General features: G+C 35.5%; 1 protein-coding gene and 1 long non-coding RNA gene across 11 annotated transcripts in view; one reads left to right on the forward strand and one right to left on the reverse strand.

Annotated features, from left to right (window-relative positions):
* The window catches only part of cadm2b (cell adhesion molecule 2b), a 462,115-nt gene that overhangs the window by 434,028 nt on the left and 4,178 nt on the right, over positions 1–23,909 (forward strand). For 5 of the 10 annotated variants that reach the window (XM_087283243.1, XM_087283248.1, XM_087283244.1 and 2 more), the window contains exon 9: positions 2,249–2,275. In XM_087283243.1, the coding sequence (XP_087139369.1) occupies positions 2,249–2,275 (27 nt within the window). 10 annotated transcript variants of the gene reach the window in all.
* LOC147833585 (uncharacterized) lies at positions 16,066–20,355 on the reverse strand. The gene is made up of 2 exons (XR_015509048.1): positions 19,701–20,355; positions 16,066–18,593 (listed from the first exon to the last, which is right to left on the reverse strand). It is a non-coding gene; the product is annotated as an uncharacterized LOC147833585 (long non-coding RNA).

Here is a 23,909-nt window from a genome sequence, read left to right on the forward strand (position 1 = left end):
ACCTGCGAGATGGAAGACATAGCATCCTAGACTGTCAGAGTTTGGTCTGTCACATCTGGGGAAATGGAAAAGTACTCTTTTACTGATTTTTCGTGGCACTGAAAAGTGCCGTTGGAAATGGGGCCCGGCCTTCCAGCGGGAAAAGAGCTAATTCCCTTTTCTCCAGATGGCCTGTCTCAGGGACGGTTCGCGGTCCATTTACCGGACTTAACGGCGCCCTGGGCAAGTGGGGCTACCTGCTTCCGAGGTGCTCGATGTGCTTGCTTTGCCGGATGTGCAGCTGGGGGCGAGGCAGCTCTCGTAGGCGAGCACCCTCAGCAAGGAGCAGCAGATGTGGATGGCTCGGTGGGCATAACAGGCTTACGGTCCTGCCGATAGATAACATTACCCATCGCATCTGATTCAAGGTATCCACTATAGCATTGAAGTTCCCCATCCTAAGGGGAACCAGACATCAACCTAAAGCTACAACCCTCAAGCAGCCATTGTAGCTAGTTGTTTTTTCAATGGGAAGCTTATAAGGAATGTATTTGCTAAATTTGTGTAAAAACAGAACATGCTCCTTAGATATACTTATCATCGTAATAACAAGACACACACGCATTCACTGCTGTAGATCATGATTTATTTTGAAACGAAAGAGTCCTCAGAACAACATCTTATAGAGCACATTTAGTTCAATGACACAATCGTGTTGAATTATAGATGGTTATTTATTTATGTCACCGTTTCTTCCAGAGCCCTTTTTTTACAGTGTTTACTATGCTAATAATGCGTGAAAACAGTGTCTTTGTAGTAAAAAGCAAGATGATGTGCCATGAGAGCACAAACTGAATAAAAAGTCAAAGTTATAGTTACTAAAAACTTAAAGTAGTCACGTGTTTTGACGTTCTGCATATGCTGTCGTATGGCGAGTTCAGACTGCACAATTTTCTAATAAGTCACGTCACAGATGTTTTCACACTGCATGACTATACGGGGTGGCGCTCTATTGCTGTGGTGTTTACACTGCAAGATGGATCGAAAACAGATACAAAATGAATACAAAAGTCTTTTGAAGTAAGAAGGGGGGGGGGGGAATATAATCTGAGGGAAGAACAAAATCTTAGGAGGTTGAAAACAAGGACAACTTTAAAAAGTTTGTATATGTCTGTTTGTTGTGAAATTATGGAACAGATTCTCAAACAATGTCAGGATATTAATCAATTTAAAAAGTTGTATGTATATATATATATATATATATATATATATATATATATATATATATATATATATATATATATATATTATTATTATTATTATTATTATTATTATTATTAAAGGAATATAAATAATTGATTGAAAAAGAAAAAAGAAAAAAATGAGAAAGGTATGATAGAATTTCAATTAATGATGAATGATGTGTATGATAATGGGGTGGGAAAATACTAATGCTTCATCCCATTCCGTTTTCGACCATATTGAAATGTATTTATTGTTAAATATTTTTTTATGTATTATATTTCTGTTTGAATTTTTTATTATTTTTTATTTTTTCAAATAAAAAAAAATGTAATCAAACTATAGGGCTGCAAAGTAGGGTAATTTTTAGCACACACATCTACATTCTATTGAAAATTTACTCAAAATCTTTGACATGAACGTTATTGATAACTCACGATTTATTCATGAAGACATTGGTATGCAGATTTCACTCAAGCAATTACCGAATGAGACCCATTGCCCTGATTTTTTATCCTCTCAATCTGCGTATGATAAAGAGGCTAGTAACTCAAATGACTAAACTGGCATTAACTGGCTCCATTGGTTTGAAATACGGAGCGATTTGCATGATAAGTAGCATCATTACAGAGCAACGCAGCAGACATCGGAGATTAGCATCAATGTATACTTACGAATATGTCCAAATGGCTGTGTTTTTCAGGATGTGTTAGCATGTACTTGAATCCATCATGTCGTCCCAACGTTCGATCATCCTGACTGCAGGTTAATGCGGTCGATTAATGTCTTCATTACTGCACTTTGAAAAATGCTGGGTTGATTTAAACCAATTTTGGGTCAAATATGGACAGCCTAACAATTGGGTATGTCCGTATTTGACCCAAAATGGAGTTAAAATAACCTAACATTTTTGTTGTGTGTGTGATTTTTAGTTTTGTGGCCTTTTTTTCCCCTTCTCTCCCTTGTTTTATGTCCTCACCCTTGTCTTCCCTTACTGCCCCTTTCTGTCTGCGTCCATGGCCGACAGCTAAAGATTTCCCAGGTACAACTACAGGTAAATATGTTTTTTGCTGGAGTGCTGGTATCATCATTGCGGGACAGGGTGCTGTAATGTGGCTTGTGGACTGGTGGCTCGGGTTTCGCCAATTAACCTCCTCCATAGCATGAGCTGGGAGCCATTTGCCTTGCATGGGAGCACTGCTGATCTTTGTCAAATGTCATGGTGCTCCATGGTGCCGTCATTCACACGAGGGATGCTTAAACCTTTGGCCTACTTACTGTCGGGAGGGAATGGAAATGAATCGTGTTTTCTGTTAGGAAGAGCCTGGAGAGTTAAAACTTATAGGTTATTTTGTAGAAGGGTCAATGGCAGAGGAGAGCTCTGCACTGAATGAAATACAAAAAGAAAATAATATTTGAAATATAGTAGTTTAAAATGCATGTACTTGTACATTATTAATAGCATATGTCAAGTAGTATAACCATGGAATTCTTAAATGTTATACTTTTTTTTTGCTGAAATTATGTAGTTTAAAATGCATGTTCTTAAAAATGTTTTAATGGCATTTTAAGTTCAAATGTAAAGTGGTTTAAACATGGATTTTCTTAATACTGTTAACATTTTTTGCTGAAATAATGTAGTTTAAAATTCTTGTTCTTAAAATAAAATAATGCTATTTTAAGTTCAAATGTCTAGTGGTATAACCACAGAATTGTTAAATATCATTGACATTTTTGCTAAAATAATGCAGTTTAAATGTATATTCTTAATTTTATAAAGACATTTTAAGTTTAAATGTCAAGTGGTATAACCATGGAATTCTCTTTTTTTCTGAAATTGTGTAAAATAAAAAAAATAATATATATATATATATATATATATATATATATATATATATATATATATATATATATATATATATATATATATATATATATATTAATGCCATTTTAAAGCCGAATGTCAAGTGGTTTAACCATGGCATTCTTAAAAATTATTGACATTTTTGCTGAAATTATGTAGTTTCAAATGCATTTTCCCCCCAAAAAAAATATAATAATGCCATTTTAGGGGTGAAATGTCAAGAGGTATAACCATTAAATTCTTAATTATTATTGACATGTTTTGTTGAAATAGTGCAGTTTGAAATGCATTTTTAATGGATTTTTTAAGGTTAAATGTCAAGCGGTGTAACCATGGAATTCTTAAATGTTATTGATATTTTTGCTGAAGTTATGAAGTTTGAATTGCATGTTCCTAAAAATGTATATTTTATTGCCATTTTAATGCTGAATGTCAAGTGGTATAACCACAAATTTTTTAAATTATTGACCTTTTTTGCTGAAATTATGTAGTTTAAAATGCATGTTCTTCATTTTCTAAATGCCATTTTGAGGTCAAATATCAATAATTAATTTTTCAGCAATTCTTAAATATTATACTTAAAAATTACTGACATTTGTGCTGCAATGATGCAATTTAAAATGCATGTTCTTAAATATTTTTTATGCCATTTTTAAGGTCGAATGTCAAGTGGTATAACCATAGAATTTCTTAATATTATTGACATTTTTGATGAAATAATGTAGTTTATAATTTATGTTCTTAAATGTTTTTAATGGCATTTGAAGTTCAAATAATTTTTTGCTGAAGTTATGAAGTTTAAAATGCTTGTTCGTAAAAAATAATAATATAATTTTAAGGTCGAATGTCAAGTGGTTTAACCATGGAATTCTTAAAAATATTGACATTTTTTATCTTAAATTATGTAGTTTAAAATGCATGTTGTTCTCATTATTGTAATGCAGTTTTATGGTTAAATGTAAAATGGTATAACCTTGGAATTCTTAAATATTATTGACATTTTCTAATATGCTTGTTCCTAAAAATTATTTATTTAATGCCACTTTAATAACAAATGTCAAATGGTATAACCATTTAATATCAATGATGTCAAGTGGTATCATTGAGGTTTCCTTAAATTATTTTTCTTAAAGTAAAACTATATATTTTAAATAACAAAATAATATATTTATTAGTATCTATGTGATGAATTAATACTGTATAATCTTTTAGAATTTTCCCAAATTTTAAATCTGATGTCAGGTGCTTTTCAAATAAACAGTGAGCTTTTATGCCATTTTCACTATCAAATATCAAGTTTTTTTCAAGTGTTTTTACACCTACAACAGACAAACACTATCTTTTAAGTAATGAAACTGCACAGAACCATTTCATTCAACCAAGAGATGTTTCTTTACATTTTTTTTGTAGTTGTTGCTACCTTAAAAGTCAAATCTCAGGTACTGAATTTATTTCTTACACCTTCAGAAAAAAAACATATAAAACTATCAAATTGAATAAAATGAAAACTATTTTATTCAGCCCAAACTGTAAATATGAATATTTTTCTTAAGCCTAGCAGTGAATTTTATTTGTTTATTTATTTATTTTCTTTCATATAATTTAATTCAGAAGCACCAGCACTCTCAAAAATAAATGTACAAAAGCTGTCACTAGGGTGATATTTGTGTACTTTTTAGGTACTAATACCTTTAAGGTATCAGTGTGAATCTTTTACATAATTATATAAACCCTTCAAGTACAAAACTGTATCTTTTGAAACAGTTTGTGCCTTCTGAAAGTATGACAGATATCATGCGTTTTTATTTTTGAATTTAAAAAGTTTTCCCACAGTCACACCACTTGACATTTGTCAACTACCCTTGATTTTTATATGCAAATACATACATTTATCAAACTACAATTTCAGCTATTTCTGTAATAATATCGAATCATCACAGAAAGTTTATACCATCTTGACATTTTTTGCATTTATACTCCTTTAACACAAAATGCAAACCGTCATTGACCCAGAAAGGAAGCAAACAGAAATGCGAAAAATAAAAAGAAAACACTTATTTTTCTCGTCTCCTTCTCTTAATTAGTTTTTTTTTATTGTTATCTTAAATACCCAGCCAAATTGAATGTGAAGAAACCAATACTACTTTATAAATGATAGTGTTATCCTATTCTTAAACACACACACACACACACACACATACAGAGACAAAGTCTAATTTTGTTTAGCTTCCTATAACCGACTAGCATAAGAACATGTTATTATATGTCATCAGTGTGTGCATGGTATGGCCTTTTGAGAACATGTTTTGTTTTGGTATGTGCCGTTTACGTCCTGTTCTGTTTTGTTTTTGTGAACCATTGATTTGTATTTCCAGCTTGGTGGTCTGTTTCGCTGCGGTCTCTGTGCTGAATGTTCCACCTCGATGTGTTTGAACTATTTTGTCATAGGTCAGTTTTCCTTAGCCCGCTCTCCCAGGAGAGAACCGATTTGAATAATTAGCAAGCATAATTTGTTTTTAAAAAATCTAATCATATTTTATGCCACCCACACCACAATCCGCTGAGAGTAAAGCCAGCATGAGCTGCAATATGAGCGGAGATAACAGTGCAAATGCTGTATATATGCTTCATATGTGGAACTGTTTTAAAAAAATAACGCACAATTCCCTCCAGAGTTCTGTGCATTAATGTAAACACAGCTTACGCTTGCTTATACAAATGGACTGAAATTGTATTCTGTGTTAATCAACAAGTTTTGTCAATAGAGCTTAACTTGTTTTGAACCTGGCACGTTACGATAATATTGCAAATTAAAACGGACCTCGTTTCTCATCTCCGCAGACATGTCTGTGCGCAATTTCACAGGGTCTTTGCCACAAATTGTAAAGCAAGAAATCAGCATTAATTAATTCCACAGCGATTTATTTGGATGCAAATGTTCATTTGAAATGGATGAAGAATCTGTCTGGGTGTTTTTTTGTGTGCGCTGTGGAAAACACTGGTTCTGTGCCTCTGGCCTTTCACACGCACGCATCTTAATGGAATTCATTAACGCTCAAGCAAAATGACTTGCGTCTTTGGCCACATGTTAGCTTCTCTGAATGAGTCTAATGATCTCTAATGGAATTTCTACCGACTGAAGCTTTACTTCCACAAACTAGTTCCATTTCCGAAAAGAGTTCAGTATGTTCTCGCTCCATCCATCAACAAAAAGAAAGACATGTTTCATTCATTCATTCATTTTCTTGTCGGCTTAGTCCCTTTATTATTCCGGGGTCGCCACAGCGGAATGAACCGCCAACTTATCCAGCAAGTTTTTACGCAGCGGATGCCCTTCCAGCTGCAACCCATCTCTGGGAAACATCCACAAACATTCACACACACACTCATACACTAAGGACATTTTAGACTACCCAATTCACATTTACCGCATGTCTTTGGACTGTGGGGGAAACCGGAGCACCCGGAGTAAACCCACGCGAACGAAGGAAGAACATGCAAACTCCACACAGGAATGCCAACTGAGCTGAGGCTCGACTCAGCGATCTTCTTGCTGTGAGGCGACTGCACTACCTACTGCGCCACTGCTTGGCCCCACATGTTTCATGAACTTTGTTATACTACAAGTATCCATTTTTTTGGTTTAAAGGAATAGTTCTACCAAAACTGAACATTCTGTCATCATTTACTCATCCGTCACTTGTCGCAAACCTGAGGTGCGTTTCCTAAAACCATCGTTAGCCAACTAAGGTCGCAAGTTCCATCGTTTGTTGATTTGCCGTTTCCCAAATACGTCGCTCCAACGAACATTCAGAAACTGCGTCGCAAATTTGAGCACTCGCAACTACAGCTCTGGAGCTGTAGTTAGAAACATAGTTCCTGGATGTGTTCTATTCCCACTTATCCCCCCTATACCCTAGTCATTTAGAACATTCTAACATTCAAAGTTGGAATTATTAAAAATAAAAAAGCATTAAGGTCATCTGTCTTAGGTGTAATTTGCTTCCAAACTGTTTTTACAGTTCAGTTTTAGCAAACTACATGTTGACAATTGTGCTCCCTTCGCAGTGTACTTTGAAAACATTGATGTCATTTTGAACACAGCCTCATGGCGAAAGCTATAGGTGACATCATTTAAAAGCGGAATTTGTTACGTCTCCAAAGCTTGTGAAAACAAAAAGCATATGTTATTTATTTTAATTTATAGTGGGTTGTTTATTAAGTATCTATACTGTATATGACATGGGCCAGCTGGTTACATTTCTGCAGTGGCTTACATGTGTCAAATTGTAAAAGTAGACTTTTCAAAAAAAGAAGTAAATAAATAAATAAACAACATCCTACTTAATGATAATCTTAATTATTATTATTATCATCATCATTAATATTATTAATAATATTATTAAAGTATGTTTTTTTAATTTCTAATAAATAATAAAAAGTACATTTCATTTCTTAATAAATAGCCTCATTATTTATTTATTTATATGATTTATATATGATATAAGAATATGTGTTAGCTTTTGTAAGTGATATGTTTTAGAATAGAATATTATAATGTTCAACTTTTCAATAACATTAGTAAAGCCAACATAGGCCCTATGTGCCATTTACAAATGTTTTAGCTAATATGGAAAGCGAGTGCATGTTTTTACTAAATCTAAGATTAGGATCTAAAATCTAGGATTTTATTTTAAACGTGTTTTTGTGTAAAAACAATATAATTTGCACAAAGAAATGATGGGCTTTTCTCTAAAAAAGTAGTTACTCCACCCCGTTTAGACCATCATTATGGGTGTTTTACGTTATAATCAACGTGGTTCAAACGATGGAAAAACTACGGGTTTTGGGAAACACTCGTCACTACATTTGCCTAAACAATGCATCGTACTATGATAGTTCAGCTGCAAGGTACATCGTTGTTTGGGAAACGCACCCCTGTTTGACATTCTTTTATTTGTCGAACACAAAAGAAGATATTTTAAAAAATGTTGGAAACCAGTAAACATTGACTTCCATAGTGTTTGTTTTTCCTTCTTTGGATTTCAGTGGTTACTGGTTTCTAATAGTCTTCAGAATATTTTCTTTTGTGTTCAATAGAAAAAGAAAACTTTGGGAACCACTTCATTTTCGGCTGAACTAATCCTTTTTAGACTAGAAAGAAGCTTGAAATAGAGTTCGAGACATCATCCACAATACATAAAAAACATTCTAAAAAAACAATTTTAAATTCTATCAATTGGTGTTTCAGGGATAGCTCCCTCAAAAAGGTTTGTTTAGCCACAAAAGAAGGTATTTTGAAAAAGGTTGAAACCCAGTAGCCATCCCAGCAGGCACCTTGATGTCCAAACAACTTTAAAAAGCGCATAAAAAATGCTAATAAATTTGATGTCAAAACCTTGATGTTCATCAAGTTTTTTTTTTTTTTTTTCAAAATTTACAGATTTTTTTTATCCCTACATTGCATGTAAACTTCCTTGATGTAAAAATTACACCAAAATTATGTATAATATTGGTAAATTACATTTATTTTACATATTTGGAACTTCTTTTTTGACATCTAGGTGCCTGTTGGAGTTGACATCTATAGTAGGGAGAAAACAAATTACTATGGAAGTCAATTGATTCCTGTTTCCAGCCTTCTTCAAAATATCTTCTATTGTGTTCAGCAGAGACAAAAAAAAAAAAAAAAAAACACTGGAGGATAAGTAACTTCATTTGTAGATGAACTATTAATATAAGAAAGAAGTTTGAAATAGCGTTTATAGCTTTTACACTAAATTAAATTACAAAAAATAAAAAAAATTTAATAAAATTATATATATATATATATATATATATATATATATATATATATATATATATATATATATATATATATATATATATATATATATATATATATATACTCAAAATGTCACCAAATTTAAATCTATTATTGCCAAATTAGCATTTTTTAAACATCTTTTTGACCTCAACGTGCTTACTGGGATTGGCATATACAGTAGGCAGAAAGATAAAATGATAATGGAAGACTACCTGTTTCCAACCTTCTTCAAATAGTAAACTTTTGGGTTCAACATAAAGCAGCAGTTGATCTTTTTTGTTGAAATGTACCTTTAAGTTTTTTTATTTATAAATGTCTGACCTTGACAGAAGAAATGAACTAGAGATAATTTCAATGTCAGACTAGGTGGGACCACAGAGACACGCCCACTTTTTTGCATCATCACAAGGTGTTTATCAGCCAGAAAAACACTTTTCCAGAAATGTAATAACTATAATGCTACGCTGTTTAGAACTTCATTTTGGCCTGATTATGTCAAAATGGTATGAGATCGATTTGTTTTTTAGCCTTGTTTGATGTATATTGGGTCTTTATTCCCTGACCAGATACATTTGCAGATATGAAAGTGTTTTCTGCTCTGTGATGTCTGTTCAAAGGAATCCACTCATTGCTGAATCTTTTTTCTCAGTAAAATATGCTGATAAAGTTGTAAAAGTGAAATGGTTATTTAGCAAAAATATGTATTTTAAGCGAATCATAGCTGATTAAAAGAGACAGTTTCATATTTAAAAGTGTGTTTTTCCCCCCAAAAAAATTTATCTCAGCGGGCATCTTTATTTCAAAACAACTTCAAAAAGCCTGTTAAAAAATTTGACTAACTTGTTGTCACATGACATCAAATTTACGTCTAAAATGATATTAAAACATGAAAAAGTTCAACACTCAAAAACGGACTGTTTGTTCAAACTACTTACTCAAAATAAACTGAAATAACACAATTCTTGAGGGTTTTCTTTGACAACTTAATTGTTTTATGTTCGATGAACCTAAATTTGTAAAAACAAATGAGTTAACTTAATTCCTTCCTGTTGTCCCAACAGGAATGAATGTGTGGAACCCAGCATTTGTTACAGTGTATCCTATAATCGACTTTTAACACGTTTTTTTGCCACAAACATTAGATGAAAATTTCACCAGCATGAACCACACCACACTTTGAGCTAGACTTATTGTTGGAATGAAGGGGATAGTAAGAGAACAATGGGATGAAGGGGAAGGGAAATAAGAGGATAAAGTGAACAGGTACAGGCAGGTTGATCGGGTGTCCTACGATGATGGCCAGAAACTCGAGTGAGGGTACCGTCTTTGTAATATTTTGGTAGAGTGATTGGACCCCTCAATTCAACCTAAGAGTGAGGAGAGGGTTATAGGATTGTGAATGGGAAGTGAAGAAATAGAGGGTGGGTTTAAAAGAATGAGAAGAACAATGCTAGAGAGCTGGTCTGCCTTAAAGGGCCATGAAACCCCCTCGTTTCAGCAGGGTGTTTTCACACCTCTACTTTGGAAAAAGTCAGAAAAGTGGGCGTGTCCAGCTCTGTTTAGGGGGGAGTGTCGGAGGAACTAAAGTGGGATGGTGTGGGAGTGTCTATTTGTGCACGCGCGAGTTTCAGAGTCAAAATACACACCCACACAGACAGGAGTAAGTGATGGTGTTTAACCTACATGGACATCTGTAGTCGAATTATTTGCCAAATTATTAAATGTTGGACTTTAACTGCAGTTTGGCTCTTTCATTCAGGGAATTCATTCATGCCTCTCGCGACAAACGAGATATTTGATTCGAGGAACTGATCTAAGCGTGTATTTTTCATGCAATGTTTGATACCGCACAGCGAATGAGAGAAAAAAAAACCTCCGCATTTCCCGGAAACTTAGATGCATACGGCAGGTAGTGTCAGAAAGCCGCGTGTGTTATTCCGGTCACAAAATGCGGTGCTAACATTTCTGCACTCAGTGCAATAGTTAACTTAATTCGATACGAACAAACTGAATAAACAAAGAGCACTGGTCGCTCACTTACCAAATCTGTAGAGACAGGACAATCACCAGCAACTAGAGCCGCGTCTTTATGGAGAGAATACTACAAACGAATCCAGATTTCAGCGTTTGCAGATGAGAACAGCTCTCAGGTAAACAATAATCCCCCTTAGACACGTAAGTTATTGTTGTCGAGCGTCGCGTACACTGTTAATCCACACGTGATCCAGATAAGCTCTCACAGAGAGAAAATGAAAACGAAACTTAACGGCAGCAAACTATAAAAGCAACACTTCACGCTTGTTTTGCCAACACAACGTGGCGTCTTTGTGGTGTAAGCGCGGTGACACAAATGAATATTAATGAAGTTGCACAGTAGAGCGCGCTGATTGGTTTGAACCAAGCCTTACTCATGCATTAATGTATCACACTGTAAGACGTAATAAGACTCACTCTGGCACAGACGCCCAGTCTGCACGCTGGAATACAACCCTATTTTGTCATGACCGTGACGCAGCTTCAAAAATTCGTTTCAAACAGGAAGTACGAATTTGCTTGAAATAACGCAAAAACAACCAATTTACACTTTTTAGTGAAATATATGTGTCCTAATAGTGTTTTTAGCAGTGTGGGACACATATACGACTGTCAACAGCTCAAAAAATGTATTTTGGTGTTTCGTGACCCTTTAAATAAGTTTTAGGCAGTAGGTGATTGGTTAAGGAGACAAAGTAAGGCGTGGTTCCACCACAGAACCTTTGTTAACAAGGTAACTCCATTTGATTTTGACATCAAAGTCGTTTTCAGTGTAAATTTGGAATTTGGAACTGAAGTTTTCAGAAAAATCTTATATTATAATACTTAATGTGTTGTTATTTTGGTGGTCAAAAGGACATCAATGACTACATTTACATGGACATCAGTAATCAAATTGTTTGCCTCAATTTGAATAAGACAATAATATGATTAAGGTGTTTACATGAGTTGCTTTTTGATTTTTCTTTTCATGATCCCATTTTACACATCAGAACACATCATTTGAATAATGTCATTGCGTCATCTCACTACCTTATTTTCCCCGGTGTTTTATGTAATTTCAGGTGTTTCATTTTTTAAACTGAGATAATGGATGCGAGTATGGACTGGTGGAAGAGTGTTGATTTAACACTCTTCATAAATACACAAATGCAATTTATAAATTTAAAACAAGATTCATAAATACACAAATCAAATTCATAAGTTTAAAACGCATTCATAAATACGCAAATCCACTTCGTAACTTTAAAACTCAATTCATAAATACGCAAATCCTATTTGTAAGTTCAAAACATGATCTATAAACACGCAAATGCAATTCGTAACTTTAAAACACGAATCATAAATACGCAAATTTAATTTGTAAGTTCAAAACACAATTCATAATCACGCAAATCCAATTTGTAACTTTAAAAACTGATTCATATACTTAAATCCAATTCATAAGTTCAAAACTCAATTCATAAATACGCAAATCCACTTTGTAACTTTGAAACACAATTAATAAATACGCAAATCCAATTCGTAAGTTCAAAACATGATCTATAAACACGCAAATGCAATTCGTAACTTTAAAACACGAATCATAAATACGCAAATTTAATTTGTAAGTTCAAAACACAATTCATAAATACACAAATCCAATTTGTAGGTTCAAAACACAATTCATAAATAAACAAATTCAGTTTGTAAGTTCAAAACACGATTCATAAATAAACAAATCAAGCTTGTAAGTTCAAAACACAATTCATAAATACGCAAATCCAATTCGTAAGTTCAAAACACAACTCATAAATACGCAAATCCAGTTTGTAAAAATTCAACAAATTGTATTTTGTAAATGTGTTATTTTTGAGATTGATCTGGCTCTATATGCGGATTAGAAGAAAGAAAAATACAGCATTTCGCAATGCGGATGTCTGTGGTCTTTTACTGACACGATAGGTGCAGAGAATAGTGTCAAACACCTGTGTGTGTAAAGACTTTCCTGTCACAAAACGCGGTGAATAATCCTACATGATGGTAATAATTTAATTAAGGTGTTTACATGTCTGTTCTGCACTTCAATAATCCGACTAAAATTGACATGTCTTAATTTGCTTTCTGTTTAGATCGATTACCTGAATTGGAATAAATTAATAATAAATTAATGAAAAATCGCTGTTTACATGGTAGACTTAATCAGAGTATTGTCGTAACCATATTAAAATATTTTAATTTTTAATATATTATTAAAAATTAAAAAGGTTTTGACATCAAATCAATCTGCATTCATGACGTGGTTTTTCTTTTGTCAATTTAATGTTGCTTTGACATCAAGGTGCCTGCTGGGTCACCCAACTTTCACAGAACAATTTTAATTACATGGCATATTTCTAATAATTTATCTGCATTAACATTTGCCAAAGTAGAACAGTATGCTCAAAAATGCATTTAACATGAGGCTTCTTTCTTAGTCATAGAAAAATCTGTTTTCAAAAAGGAAACAAATGCGGTATTATTTTGCCTAGCTTGAGATGAGCAAGGTCAAATGCATTCCCACATGAAAAAATCAAGAGAATTGATATTAAAGGACCTTGGTGAAAATAATCAAAGTGATCAGTGTGTGTGTGTGCGTGTGAATAAACGAGGAGACATTGCTGTTTGGCACAGTGTGAATCCTGGCTTTAATTAAAGATGATGCACTGCACAAAAAGACAAACATCATTATTCTTCTCTATCTACTTAAAAAAAGAGAGTCTATTCACGAGATGCTATAACGAACAGCCAATATCCTTACTATCAGGGGATATGCAAAAACTCGAGATTTCTAAGCAACAGCTGACTACAAAGCTCGGACGGGAAAGGAGAAATATTTGAAATAGAATAAATAAACTTTTTTTTTTAAATTGGAAATGTATATAATTCCGGAGGCTCATTTAAATGAGAAAAAATGAGATCGGGAGCGAAACTGGAAATCATGTAAGCACTCCACGGCTCTTTCGGTTAGAGCTGGAAGCACTTAATGCAGGCCATAAATTGAGCTATATTATCAAACTGCATATTCATGGGAAAATGAAAGCCATCTGCAGCAATAATGGCTTTGCAGGCCCGCTATCATTTCTGGAAGCTAAAGCCCGTTTTGTAGCCCATGCATGTGCTCATTAGGACACCAACCTAGTAAAAAAAAAATAGTACTAAATATGTATAAAAAAAATTTTTCACTCTGTACATATTGAAATAAAATAAACTTAACCAAAAGAAGTGATGATCAAAACTAGGGGGACTTATTATTTTGTATGGGGAAAATACATAATTGCAAACCATTTAATCAAGGTCGCTGGTTCGAGCCTCGGCTTAGTTGGCGTTTCTGTGTGGAGTTTGCATGTTCTCCCTGTGTTCGCGTGGGTTTCCTCCGGGTGCTCCGGTTTCCCCCACAGTCCAAAGACATGCGGTACAGGTGAATTGGGTGAGCTAAATTGTCCGTAGTGTATGAGTGTGTGTGTGTGAATGTGTGTGGATGTTTCCCAGAGATGGGTTGTGGCTGGAAGGGCATCCGCTGCATAAAAACTTGCTGGATAAGTTGGCGGTTCATTCCGCTGTGGTTACCCCAGATTAATAAAGGGACTAAGCCGACAAGAAAATCAATGAATGAAACCATTTAATTCAAAAGCAATTACATTTACACATTCTACAAAATTTAGATTACAATAAAGTCATGAATATTTTATATGATTTTCAGTAAAGAAGTTTTAATTTTCTTCATTTTAAAAAGTATTCATCAAGTGTATTTAAATGCACTGCATATAACATTTAAACTCTAACGTGCTGATGTTTTTTTTAGCTACTTGCAACAGGGTTTGTACATTTTCACTACTAATATGGACGTTTCTAGGACTTTCAAGTAAATTTTCCTGACCTAATGTTTAAATATACAGTACGTAATAAATAATAAGAAAAACAATGCTTGTTCAAATTGATTACATCATATTATAAAACATGCAACAATCAACTTAGATTACATTTACTTTTATATCTAAAATTTATTTTGATAATGTTTACACAGCACTAATAATCTGAAAGCATGTTTTATAGAGCCTCAAAAATAATACATTTACAAAATACAATTTGTACATCCAGAACACAATTCACATTTACAAAATACAATGAGTAAGTTGAAAACATGATTTATAAATACGCAAATCCAATTTGTAATTTAAAACACTTCATAAATACGCAAATCCAGTTTGTAACTTTAAAATATAATTTAGAAATACACAATTCTAATTCGTAAATTCAAAACACGATTCATAAATAAACAAATAAATCATTATTTCATTCATTAATTTTCTTTTCGGCTTAGTCCCTTGATTAATCCGGGGTTGCCACAGCGGAGAGAATCTCCGACTTATCCAGCACGTTTTTACGCAGCGCATACCGTTCCAGTCACAATCCTTCTCTGGTAAAAAATTTTCCAGTTCCAAACACGATTTAAAAAAACACAACCCCAATTCGTCAATTTAAAACACGATTCATAAATACAAAAATTTAATTCAAAAATTTAAAACACGTTTCAAAAAAACACAAATCCAATTCGTAAATTTAAAACACGATCCATAAATACACAAATCCAATTTGTAAAATCAAAACACGATTAAAAAATACACAAATCCAATTTGTAACTTTGAAACACAATTAAAAATTCACAAATCAAATTAGTAAATTTGAAACATGATTCATAAATACGCAGTCCAATTCGTAAGTTCAAAACACGATTCATAAATACACAAATCCAATTCATAACTTTAAAACACGATTCATAAATACGCAAATCCAATTCGTAACTTCAAAACACGATTTATAAATACACAAATCCAAATTGTAACTTTAAAATACGATTCATATATACGCAAATCCAATTCTTAAGTTCAAAACATGATTCAGAAATACATAAATCCAATTCGTAAAAGTAAAACGTTATTCATAAATCCTCAAACCCAATTTGAAAATTGAAAATATGGTTCAAAAATACACAAAATTCAATTCGTAAATTCAAAACCCAATTCAAAAATACACAAATCCAATTCATTTGGCGAAATATTTATGATTTTTACTTGTGAATTCACAAATTGTTTACAAATTTTCAATTTTTTTTTTTTTTTTTTTTTTTTTTTTTTTTTTTTTTGTTAGTTTAGAGATTGATCTGGTTCCATAGTTTTTGGCCAGGAAAAGAAAAAACATGTGAAGACAATGAAACTAAAGACAATGGACCTACATAAATTTAAGTATACTGATACCTGTTAAACAAATTTTCATGACTTTTCCAAAACATTGTGGGTTTTTCTGTTTTTCCAAAACTTTTCCAGGCATGTCAAAATTGACATTTTCCAGGTTTTCCATGACTGTATGAACCCTGTTGCAAATCAGATGTTTTCATTTTGAATACATTCGAAACTTTGTATTTCTTCTGAATTGTTTTTACATTTTACATAGTAAGTGAACATTTTTTAGACTGCTCATTAGTGTACTACAATATACACTCACCGGTCACTTTATTAGGTAGACCTTACTAGTACCAGGTTGGAACCCCTTTGGCCTTCAGAAATGCCTTAATCCTTTGTTCCATACTTATAGATTCAACAAGGTACTGGAAATATTCCTCAGAGATTGTGGTTTATATTGACATGATGGCATCATGTAGTTGGTGCAGAGTTGTCAGCTGTAAATACATAATGCGAATCTCCTGTTACACCACATTCAGTGGGTGCTCTACTGGATTGAGATATTCCAACTGTGGAGGCTATTAGAGTACAGTGAACTCCTTGTCATGTTCAAGTAACCAGTCTGAGATGATTCACGCTTTATGACATGGCGTGTTATCCTGCTGGATGGAAGTATTTATCAGAAGATGGGTTCACAGTGGTCAAAAGAGATGGAGATGGTCAGCAACAATACTCAGGTAGGCTGAGGCATTGACACAATGCTCAGTTGGTACTAATGGGCCCAAAGTGTGCCACGAAAATATCCCCCACACCATTACACCACCACTACCAGCCTGAACCGTTTATACAAGGCAGGATGGATCCATGCTTTCATGTTGTTGATGCCAAATTCTGACCCTACCATATAAATGTTGCAGCCATTGTTTTTCCAATCTTCGATTGTACAACTTTGGTGAGCCTGTGAGGCACCCGGTGTGGTCATCTGCTGCCGTAGCCCATCTGCTTCAAGATCCAACCTGTTTTGCATTCAGAAATGCTCTTCTGCATACCTCAGTTGTAACGAGTGGTTATTTGAGTTACTGTTGCCTTCATCAGCTCAAACCAGTCTGGCCATTCTCCTCTGACCTCTGGCATCAAGGCATTTGCGCCCACAGAACTGCCGCTCACTGGACATTTTCTCATTTTTAGACCATTCTCTGCAAACCCTAGAAATGGTTGTGCGTGAAAATCCCAGTAGATTAGCAGTTTTTGAAATACTCATACCAGCCTGCCTGGAACCAGCAAACATGCAACGTACAAAGTCACTTACATCACTTTTCCTCCCCATTCGGATGCTCAGTTTGAAAGTTGTCTTGACCATGTTTACATACCTAAATGCATTGAGTTGCTGCCATGTGATTGGCTAATTAGATATTTGTTTAAATGAGCAGTTGGACAGGTGTACCTAATAAAGTGACCAGTGAGTGTATTTATATACACACACACAAAAAGGTGACTTATTTAGGAAAGCATGATCAAACACAATTTCATTCTTAAGCACAAATAAATGTGTACATCCTTATAATTCTGTAAAGCGTAAATATTAAATTAGAATTTTTTTATTATTGATTTGTCCAATGCATTGTTAAAATGTTTATTTTTATATGTCTATCTATATTACTATTGATATCTGAACTTTTAAGCATTTCAGCAAACACAATTCACCGTAAATAGTCAAATCCATAGTCAGATCTCCTAAATCAAGGAACTGTACCGTTCTAAACTGCCCCCCCATGAAATTCTCTGTTCTTTGAACTTTAATTTTCACCCAGCTTTTATTTAGCCGCAAAACAAAGCACAATGTTAATTGAACTAAATGGGTTCATTTACGTGTTAGAAACGGCTCTGCAGAAGTCCCTGTTCTACACATCTCCCAGGGTCACTTTGCCAAGCGCAGCACAAGCGAGAGCCATTCATCACTGTGAGCTAATGAGAGCAAGTTCCAAGTGCAATAAAGACACATAGTTAAAGTTTACACTCTTGCAGGAGCAATGAAATGGCACCCAATGCAGGGCCAAAAGGTGCTTTGTCAGGACATGATCGCTCTAGGTCGAACAAAAGCCATTTTGTCCTGAGCCTTTCAAGTGAGGTTAAACGTATAGTTTGGCTGAGAATGAAAAAGCATCACCCTCCTGATGTCCCATACCCGTGTGTTTTTCTTCTGTGGCAAACAAAAGGTGAATTTCATTTTCTGAATGAGGACAAAAGCTTCAAAAATTACACAAATCCCTTATACAAGTGTCATGGCTAAAGTAGCAAGTACCATATTTACAAACTGTTGCGATTTGGTGAATCCCAACTCCATTGTTTAAATGAACATTTGAAAAAAGCTTCGAATTTTGTGTGTTTGCAACTACACTTCTAGAACTGTTTTAGAAGCAGAGTTCCTGGCTGTGTTCTATTTTCACTAGGGATGTAACGGTATCAGAATTTCACGGTACGGTAATACCTCGGTATGAATGTCACGGTACGGTATTTATTGAATCATTTACAGGAAAAAAAAAGTGCCAAAAGTGTCAATGACATACAAATTAGCCATCTATCTGTTAGCTTTGAAACAGGAACTTCAATTTTAATAACAAAAAATTATTAAACCATGTAAAAAAATAAAGTTTCAATTTAGTAGTGTTGAAAACTCATCACATTTAACATTTAATCACTCACTTAGATAGAGATGGGTTTAAAGAAAAATTATCATATAATTATAATCTGGTAAAAGCTGGTATCTCTGGGTATTTACAATGTCCCCTGCAACAGAAAAAACCCTTCTCATTTGGGACTGAGGTTTCTGGGACAAGAGAGATATGACTTGGCCCATGTTGACAGCAGTGGGGTAACGTTGTGCATTGTCTTTCCCCCACTTGAGAAGACAAACCATGAGTGAGATAGAGGTCTCTTTGCGGTACAAGTCAATGTCTGCATCAATCTGAACAGTGTGCTGTGTTTCTGCAGTCCCCATGACTGTTATTAGTCGTATTCCCCAACTTGCAGGCACGTGCACACATAGGGCTCAACCTGTGCAGTGCGCATGCCCTTTTCAGTCTTGGATAGAAAATGCCCTTCCAAAACGATCAAAAGTGCCCCCGCGACGCGACACAACCTCCGTCCAGTCCAGCCCTTCAGTAGGCGCGCGACAACACCTCTCTTGAGTATGCGCGCTCAACCCCCCCTCGGCGCTTTACAATACGCGCGCCACAACACAGCTGATCAGAACGCGGCGACAACACCCGCTTTAGGTTCGATCATTTCCATCTTTTTTTCATCTCCGCTACTAGCAGCACACTCCATTTCCGCATTACTGGATCTGTAGCGACAACAGACCGCAAAGGATTATGGCCACGCCGGGGCTGATGGGAAATGAAGTTTCAGCTACCTCCCGTTCGCTTCATTCGCCTGAGCAAATTTTCTCTGAAGACCTATAGTTTTACCGAGTCATGCGACTTCGGTAATATCGAAAAAATTTAATATTGCGGTATGACGATATTTACAATACCGTTACATCCCTAATTTTCACTATGCCCTATTCCTTTCAAATGCTTCAATGTCCATTTTGAAAGATTTTCTAGAAGCTTAAAGTTCAATCTCTCACGTTTCACGTCTTTGGCCTCAAAGTTATTTTATTATAGTTCTGTTCTAACATTCTTAAAATTGACAATAGCGCTAATTTTGTAGTTCACTTCAGAAACATGCCATCAGCAGAGCAGTGACAAAAGTTATAAGTTATAAGACTTATGATCCACAAATGGAAATCTTTGTTACATCTCCAAAGCTTGTGAAAACAAATTTTATAGCACATTTCTGCATTGGTTTGAGTTTGCCAAAGATGTTATAGTAGAAATTTCAACTAATAATAATAAACATTAAAAAAAGCAATAGCCTCCTTAATAATAATAAATAATAATGTTTTATGTAAATGTTATTACAGGCAACAAATAAAATGAAAATATATATTTTACATCATTGTTTAACCATAATTCAGATTTAAATGTGAGACTGGCCAATGTGTTACTAAGTGGTTTTATGTTTTGTTTACAACAATAATGTTTGTGAAAGAAATATCGGCCCTATATAATTCCTTAAATTTATATAGCGCATTTCTGGACACTGAAAGCGCTTTACACATTGTGGGGAATCTCCTCATCCACACCCCAGTGTGCAGCATCCACCTGGATAATGCAACGGCAGGCATATTGTGCCAAACCAGCATAAGTATTTTACGTTTTGTCAGTTTAGTGGCTAATTCGTATAAATTCATTCAGTCGTACGAAAATCTACGATTTTAAAAAAGAGGCGTGGCACCCAACCCCACCCCTAACCCCAAGCGTCATTGGGTGATGAGCAAATCGTACTAATTGTACGAATTAAATTGTACGAATTAAATTATACGAATTCATACGAATTAGCCACTAAATCAAAAAGTTACGAATTTGCTGTAAGATTGCGTTGGCCAAACCGCACACCACACACTAGCTGATTGGTGGAGAGGAGACAGGGTGATGAAGCCAGTTATGATATGGGGATGGTCAAGAGGTCAGGATGCTGGGGTTAAACCCCTACTCTTTTTCATTTTTAACAACCACAGAGAGTCAGGACCTCGGTTTAAAGGGCCATGAAACCCCATCGTTTCAGCAGGGTGTTTTCACACCTCTACTTTGGAAAAAGTCAGAAAAGTGTCCAGGTCTGTTTAGGGGGGAGTGTCGGAGGAAGAAAAGAGGCTTGGTGTGGGAGTGTCTATTTGAGCGCGCTGAGTTTCAGAGTAAAACATACACCCACAGCGGACAAAGTGACTGTGTTTACATGGACATCTGTAGTCGAATTATTTGCCAAATTATTAAATGGTGGACTTTAACTGCAGTTTGGCTTTTTCATTCAGGGAATTCATTCATGTCCCTCGCGACAAACGAGATATTTGATTAGAGGAACTGCTCTAAGCGTGTATTTTTCATGCAATGTTTGATACCGCACGGCGAATGAGAAAAAAAAACTCAGCATTTCCCGGAAACTTAGATGCACACGGCAGGTAGCGTCAGAAAGCCGCGTGTGTTATTCCGGTCACAAAATCCTGCACGAGGTTATAGTTTGGTTGTATTGCAAACTTGTTTACACTCGGTGCAATAGTTTGTTCGATACGAATAAAATACGAACTGAATAAACAAAGAGCACTGGTCGCTCACTTACCAAATCTGTAGAGACAGGACAATCCACAGCAACTAGAGCCGCGTCTTTATTAAGAGAAGACTACAAGTGAATCCGGATCTCAGCGTTTGCAGATGAGAACAGCTCTCAGGTAAACAATGTTCCTCCTTAGACACGTAAGTTATTGTTGTCGAGCGTCGCGTACACTGTTAATCCACACGTGACTCCAGCTGCGCTCTCACAGAGAGAAAATGAAAACAAAACTTAACTGCAGCAAACTATAAAAGCAACACTTCAACAGCTTCAAAAATTCGTTTCAAACCGGAAGTACGAATTTGCTTGAAATAACGCAAAAACAACCAATTTACACTTTTTAGTGAAATATATGTGTCCTAATAGTGTATTTAGCTGTGTGGGACACATATACGACTGTCAACAGCTCAAAAAATGTGTTTTGGTGTTTCGTGACCCTTTAATGTCTAATCCAAAAGCACTGAGCTGTATAGAGTCCCCATCAACATACTGGGTTGTTAAGACCCGCACAGACTGCAGGTTGAGCACCCCCTGCTGGCCTCTCTAACACTATTTTCCTGCAGCAACCTAGATTTCCCATGCGGTCTCCCATTCAGGTACTGACTGGGCGCAGCCCTGCTTAGCTTCAGCGACTATGTAGAGTTGCAGAGAGCTAACTGCCAGCAAATATATGTGCTGTTAAGTGTTTCAATTTCACCAAAAAGTATACTGGATTAAAAAAATATGTCTGCATGTGCATGTAAAACAATATCATTTGAACAACAACAACAACAAAAATAATCATATAATGTCGATTTTCTATGAAGAAGTTGTTACACCACCCTGTTTAGAATGTTATTAAAGAGCCCATATTATACATGAAATAGGGTCATATCTTGGTTGTAATAGTCTCCAACAACAGTCTAATATGCATGCAAGGTCAAAAAACACTTTCATGGTCTTATAATCTGCATTTATTTTTACCTAATTATTCCAGCGACTCCCGTATGAATCGTCCAGTGATTCATTTGTTCCCAAACCCCTCCTTAGCGCGAAGCTAATCTGCGCTGATTGGACCAATGACAGTCTGTTGCGATTGGTCGACTGCCTTCAGTCAGAGAGTGAAATGCCCAACAGCTAATCAGCAATATAAAAGTAATCATAGTTCATACACGCTCGATAGTGTAGGCGTGGATTTTAGCTGCCAGTGGGTCAATGTAAATGGACTTGAAAATACAGACGACTAACTATTTTATTGAGCAAAAACTCCAAAAACTGTCGAGGAGATCTCCTAGCTTGTCTCACTCTGCTCTTTTCACAGACACACACACAAACACACATATTGCCCTTGTCCTTGCATGCGCGCACACACACACAAAAACACACACACACCTGCGGACGACAGCGCGCGCGCGCGCCCACACACAAAAACACATACCTCCGGACGACAGCGCACGCACGCACACACGCATGCACACACTACCCTCGTCCATGGAGCTCCGTAAACAAAGCAGCACGCGTCGTGTTTTTAACGTGACTTTGCACGCGATAAGAGAATATAGCCAGTTAACCTGTTACAGTACACAAATCCCAACTAAATACATTTGCAAGCTAGAGTAAACGAGGCAACAACTTTAACCGCACGTACTTACACTTGAGAAATGGAGGAAGAAACCCATCCTGACGTCCATCAGTAAGTTACTTTTTTCTGTTCCTTCCTTTAACAAACGCCGATGAAGTATTCTTTGTAGCATGTAGTTTGCAGAAGTTTCCAGTAGTTTCCAACTGCTTGGTTATAATGCTGAGGTTTCATCTTTGGGTAGAGACTCGATAATATCCATCTGTAGTGTGACTTCAATCGACCAGCATGTTTGTGTGTGTGTGTTTGTGTGTGTGTGTGTCTGGGTTTCTATGTCGAGGACGGGGCCGCAGGTTTAAAATCTCCCGGGTTGGCGCGTGCACGTGAATAACTTGGTTTCGTTTGTACGTCATGGCGAAACACATAATGACTCTGTATCAAGGCGACTCGTTTGAAGCACTATGAGTCGACTCTTTTTTTAGATGAATCAACCGTTTTAAACACTGTACTCTTACAGATTTAAGCCTTAGCTGGATACTTCACTTCACTTAGAGCTGTGTTACACACTACATGGAGGGGAATTTTCAAAAACCCAAAATATGGGCTCTTTAAACAAACATTTTAACTAACGTGGTTCAAGTGACAGATCTGCAATATGGGTTTGGATAAGCCCTTTTGAATGATTTGTTCACTATAGTTACTGAATTGGTTCAACCCACTGACTCTGATTTTGCAGTGATTAACAAAGAAGCTTTAATTTAGTGAACAACAACCTAAAATATGTTTCCAGTCCTCACTGTCGTTATATGACGCAGAGTTTGCAAAACACCAATCAAAAATTCACCTTTTGAGTTTCGCAGTAGAATTTTCGTGTAAATGAATCCTTCTGCACATTGGAGGCAGGTAGTGACAGGACTAGCTGTCTAGAAAACTATGCTATCCGCAATGGGAGCTTAAGACGCACGACTCCAGGTGGCGATTTATTCAGCAGAAGTT

The sequence above is a fragment of the Danio rerio genome, chromosome 15, assembly GCF_052040795.2.
Source record: "Danio rerio strain M-AB ecotype USA chromosome 15, GRCz13ab, whole genome shotgun sequence".
In the NCBI taxonomy this organism is placed as follows: domain Eukaryota; kingdom Metazoa; phylum Chordata; class Actinopteri; order Cypriniformes; family Danionidae; genus Danio; species Danio rerio.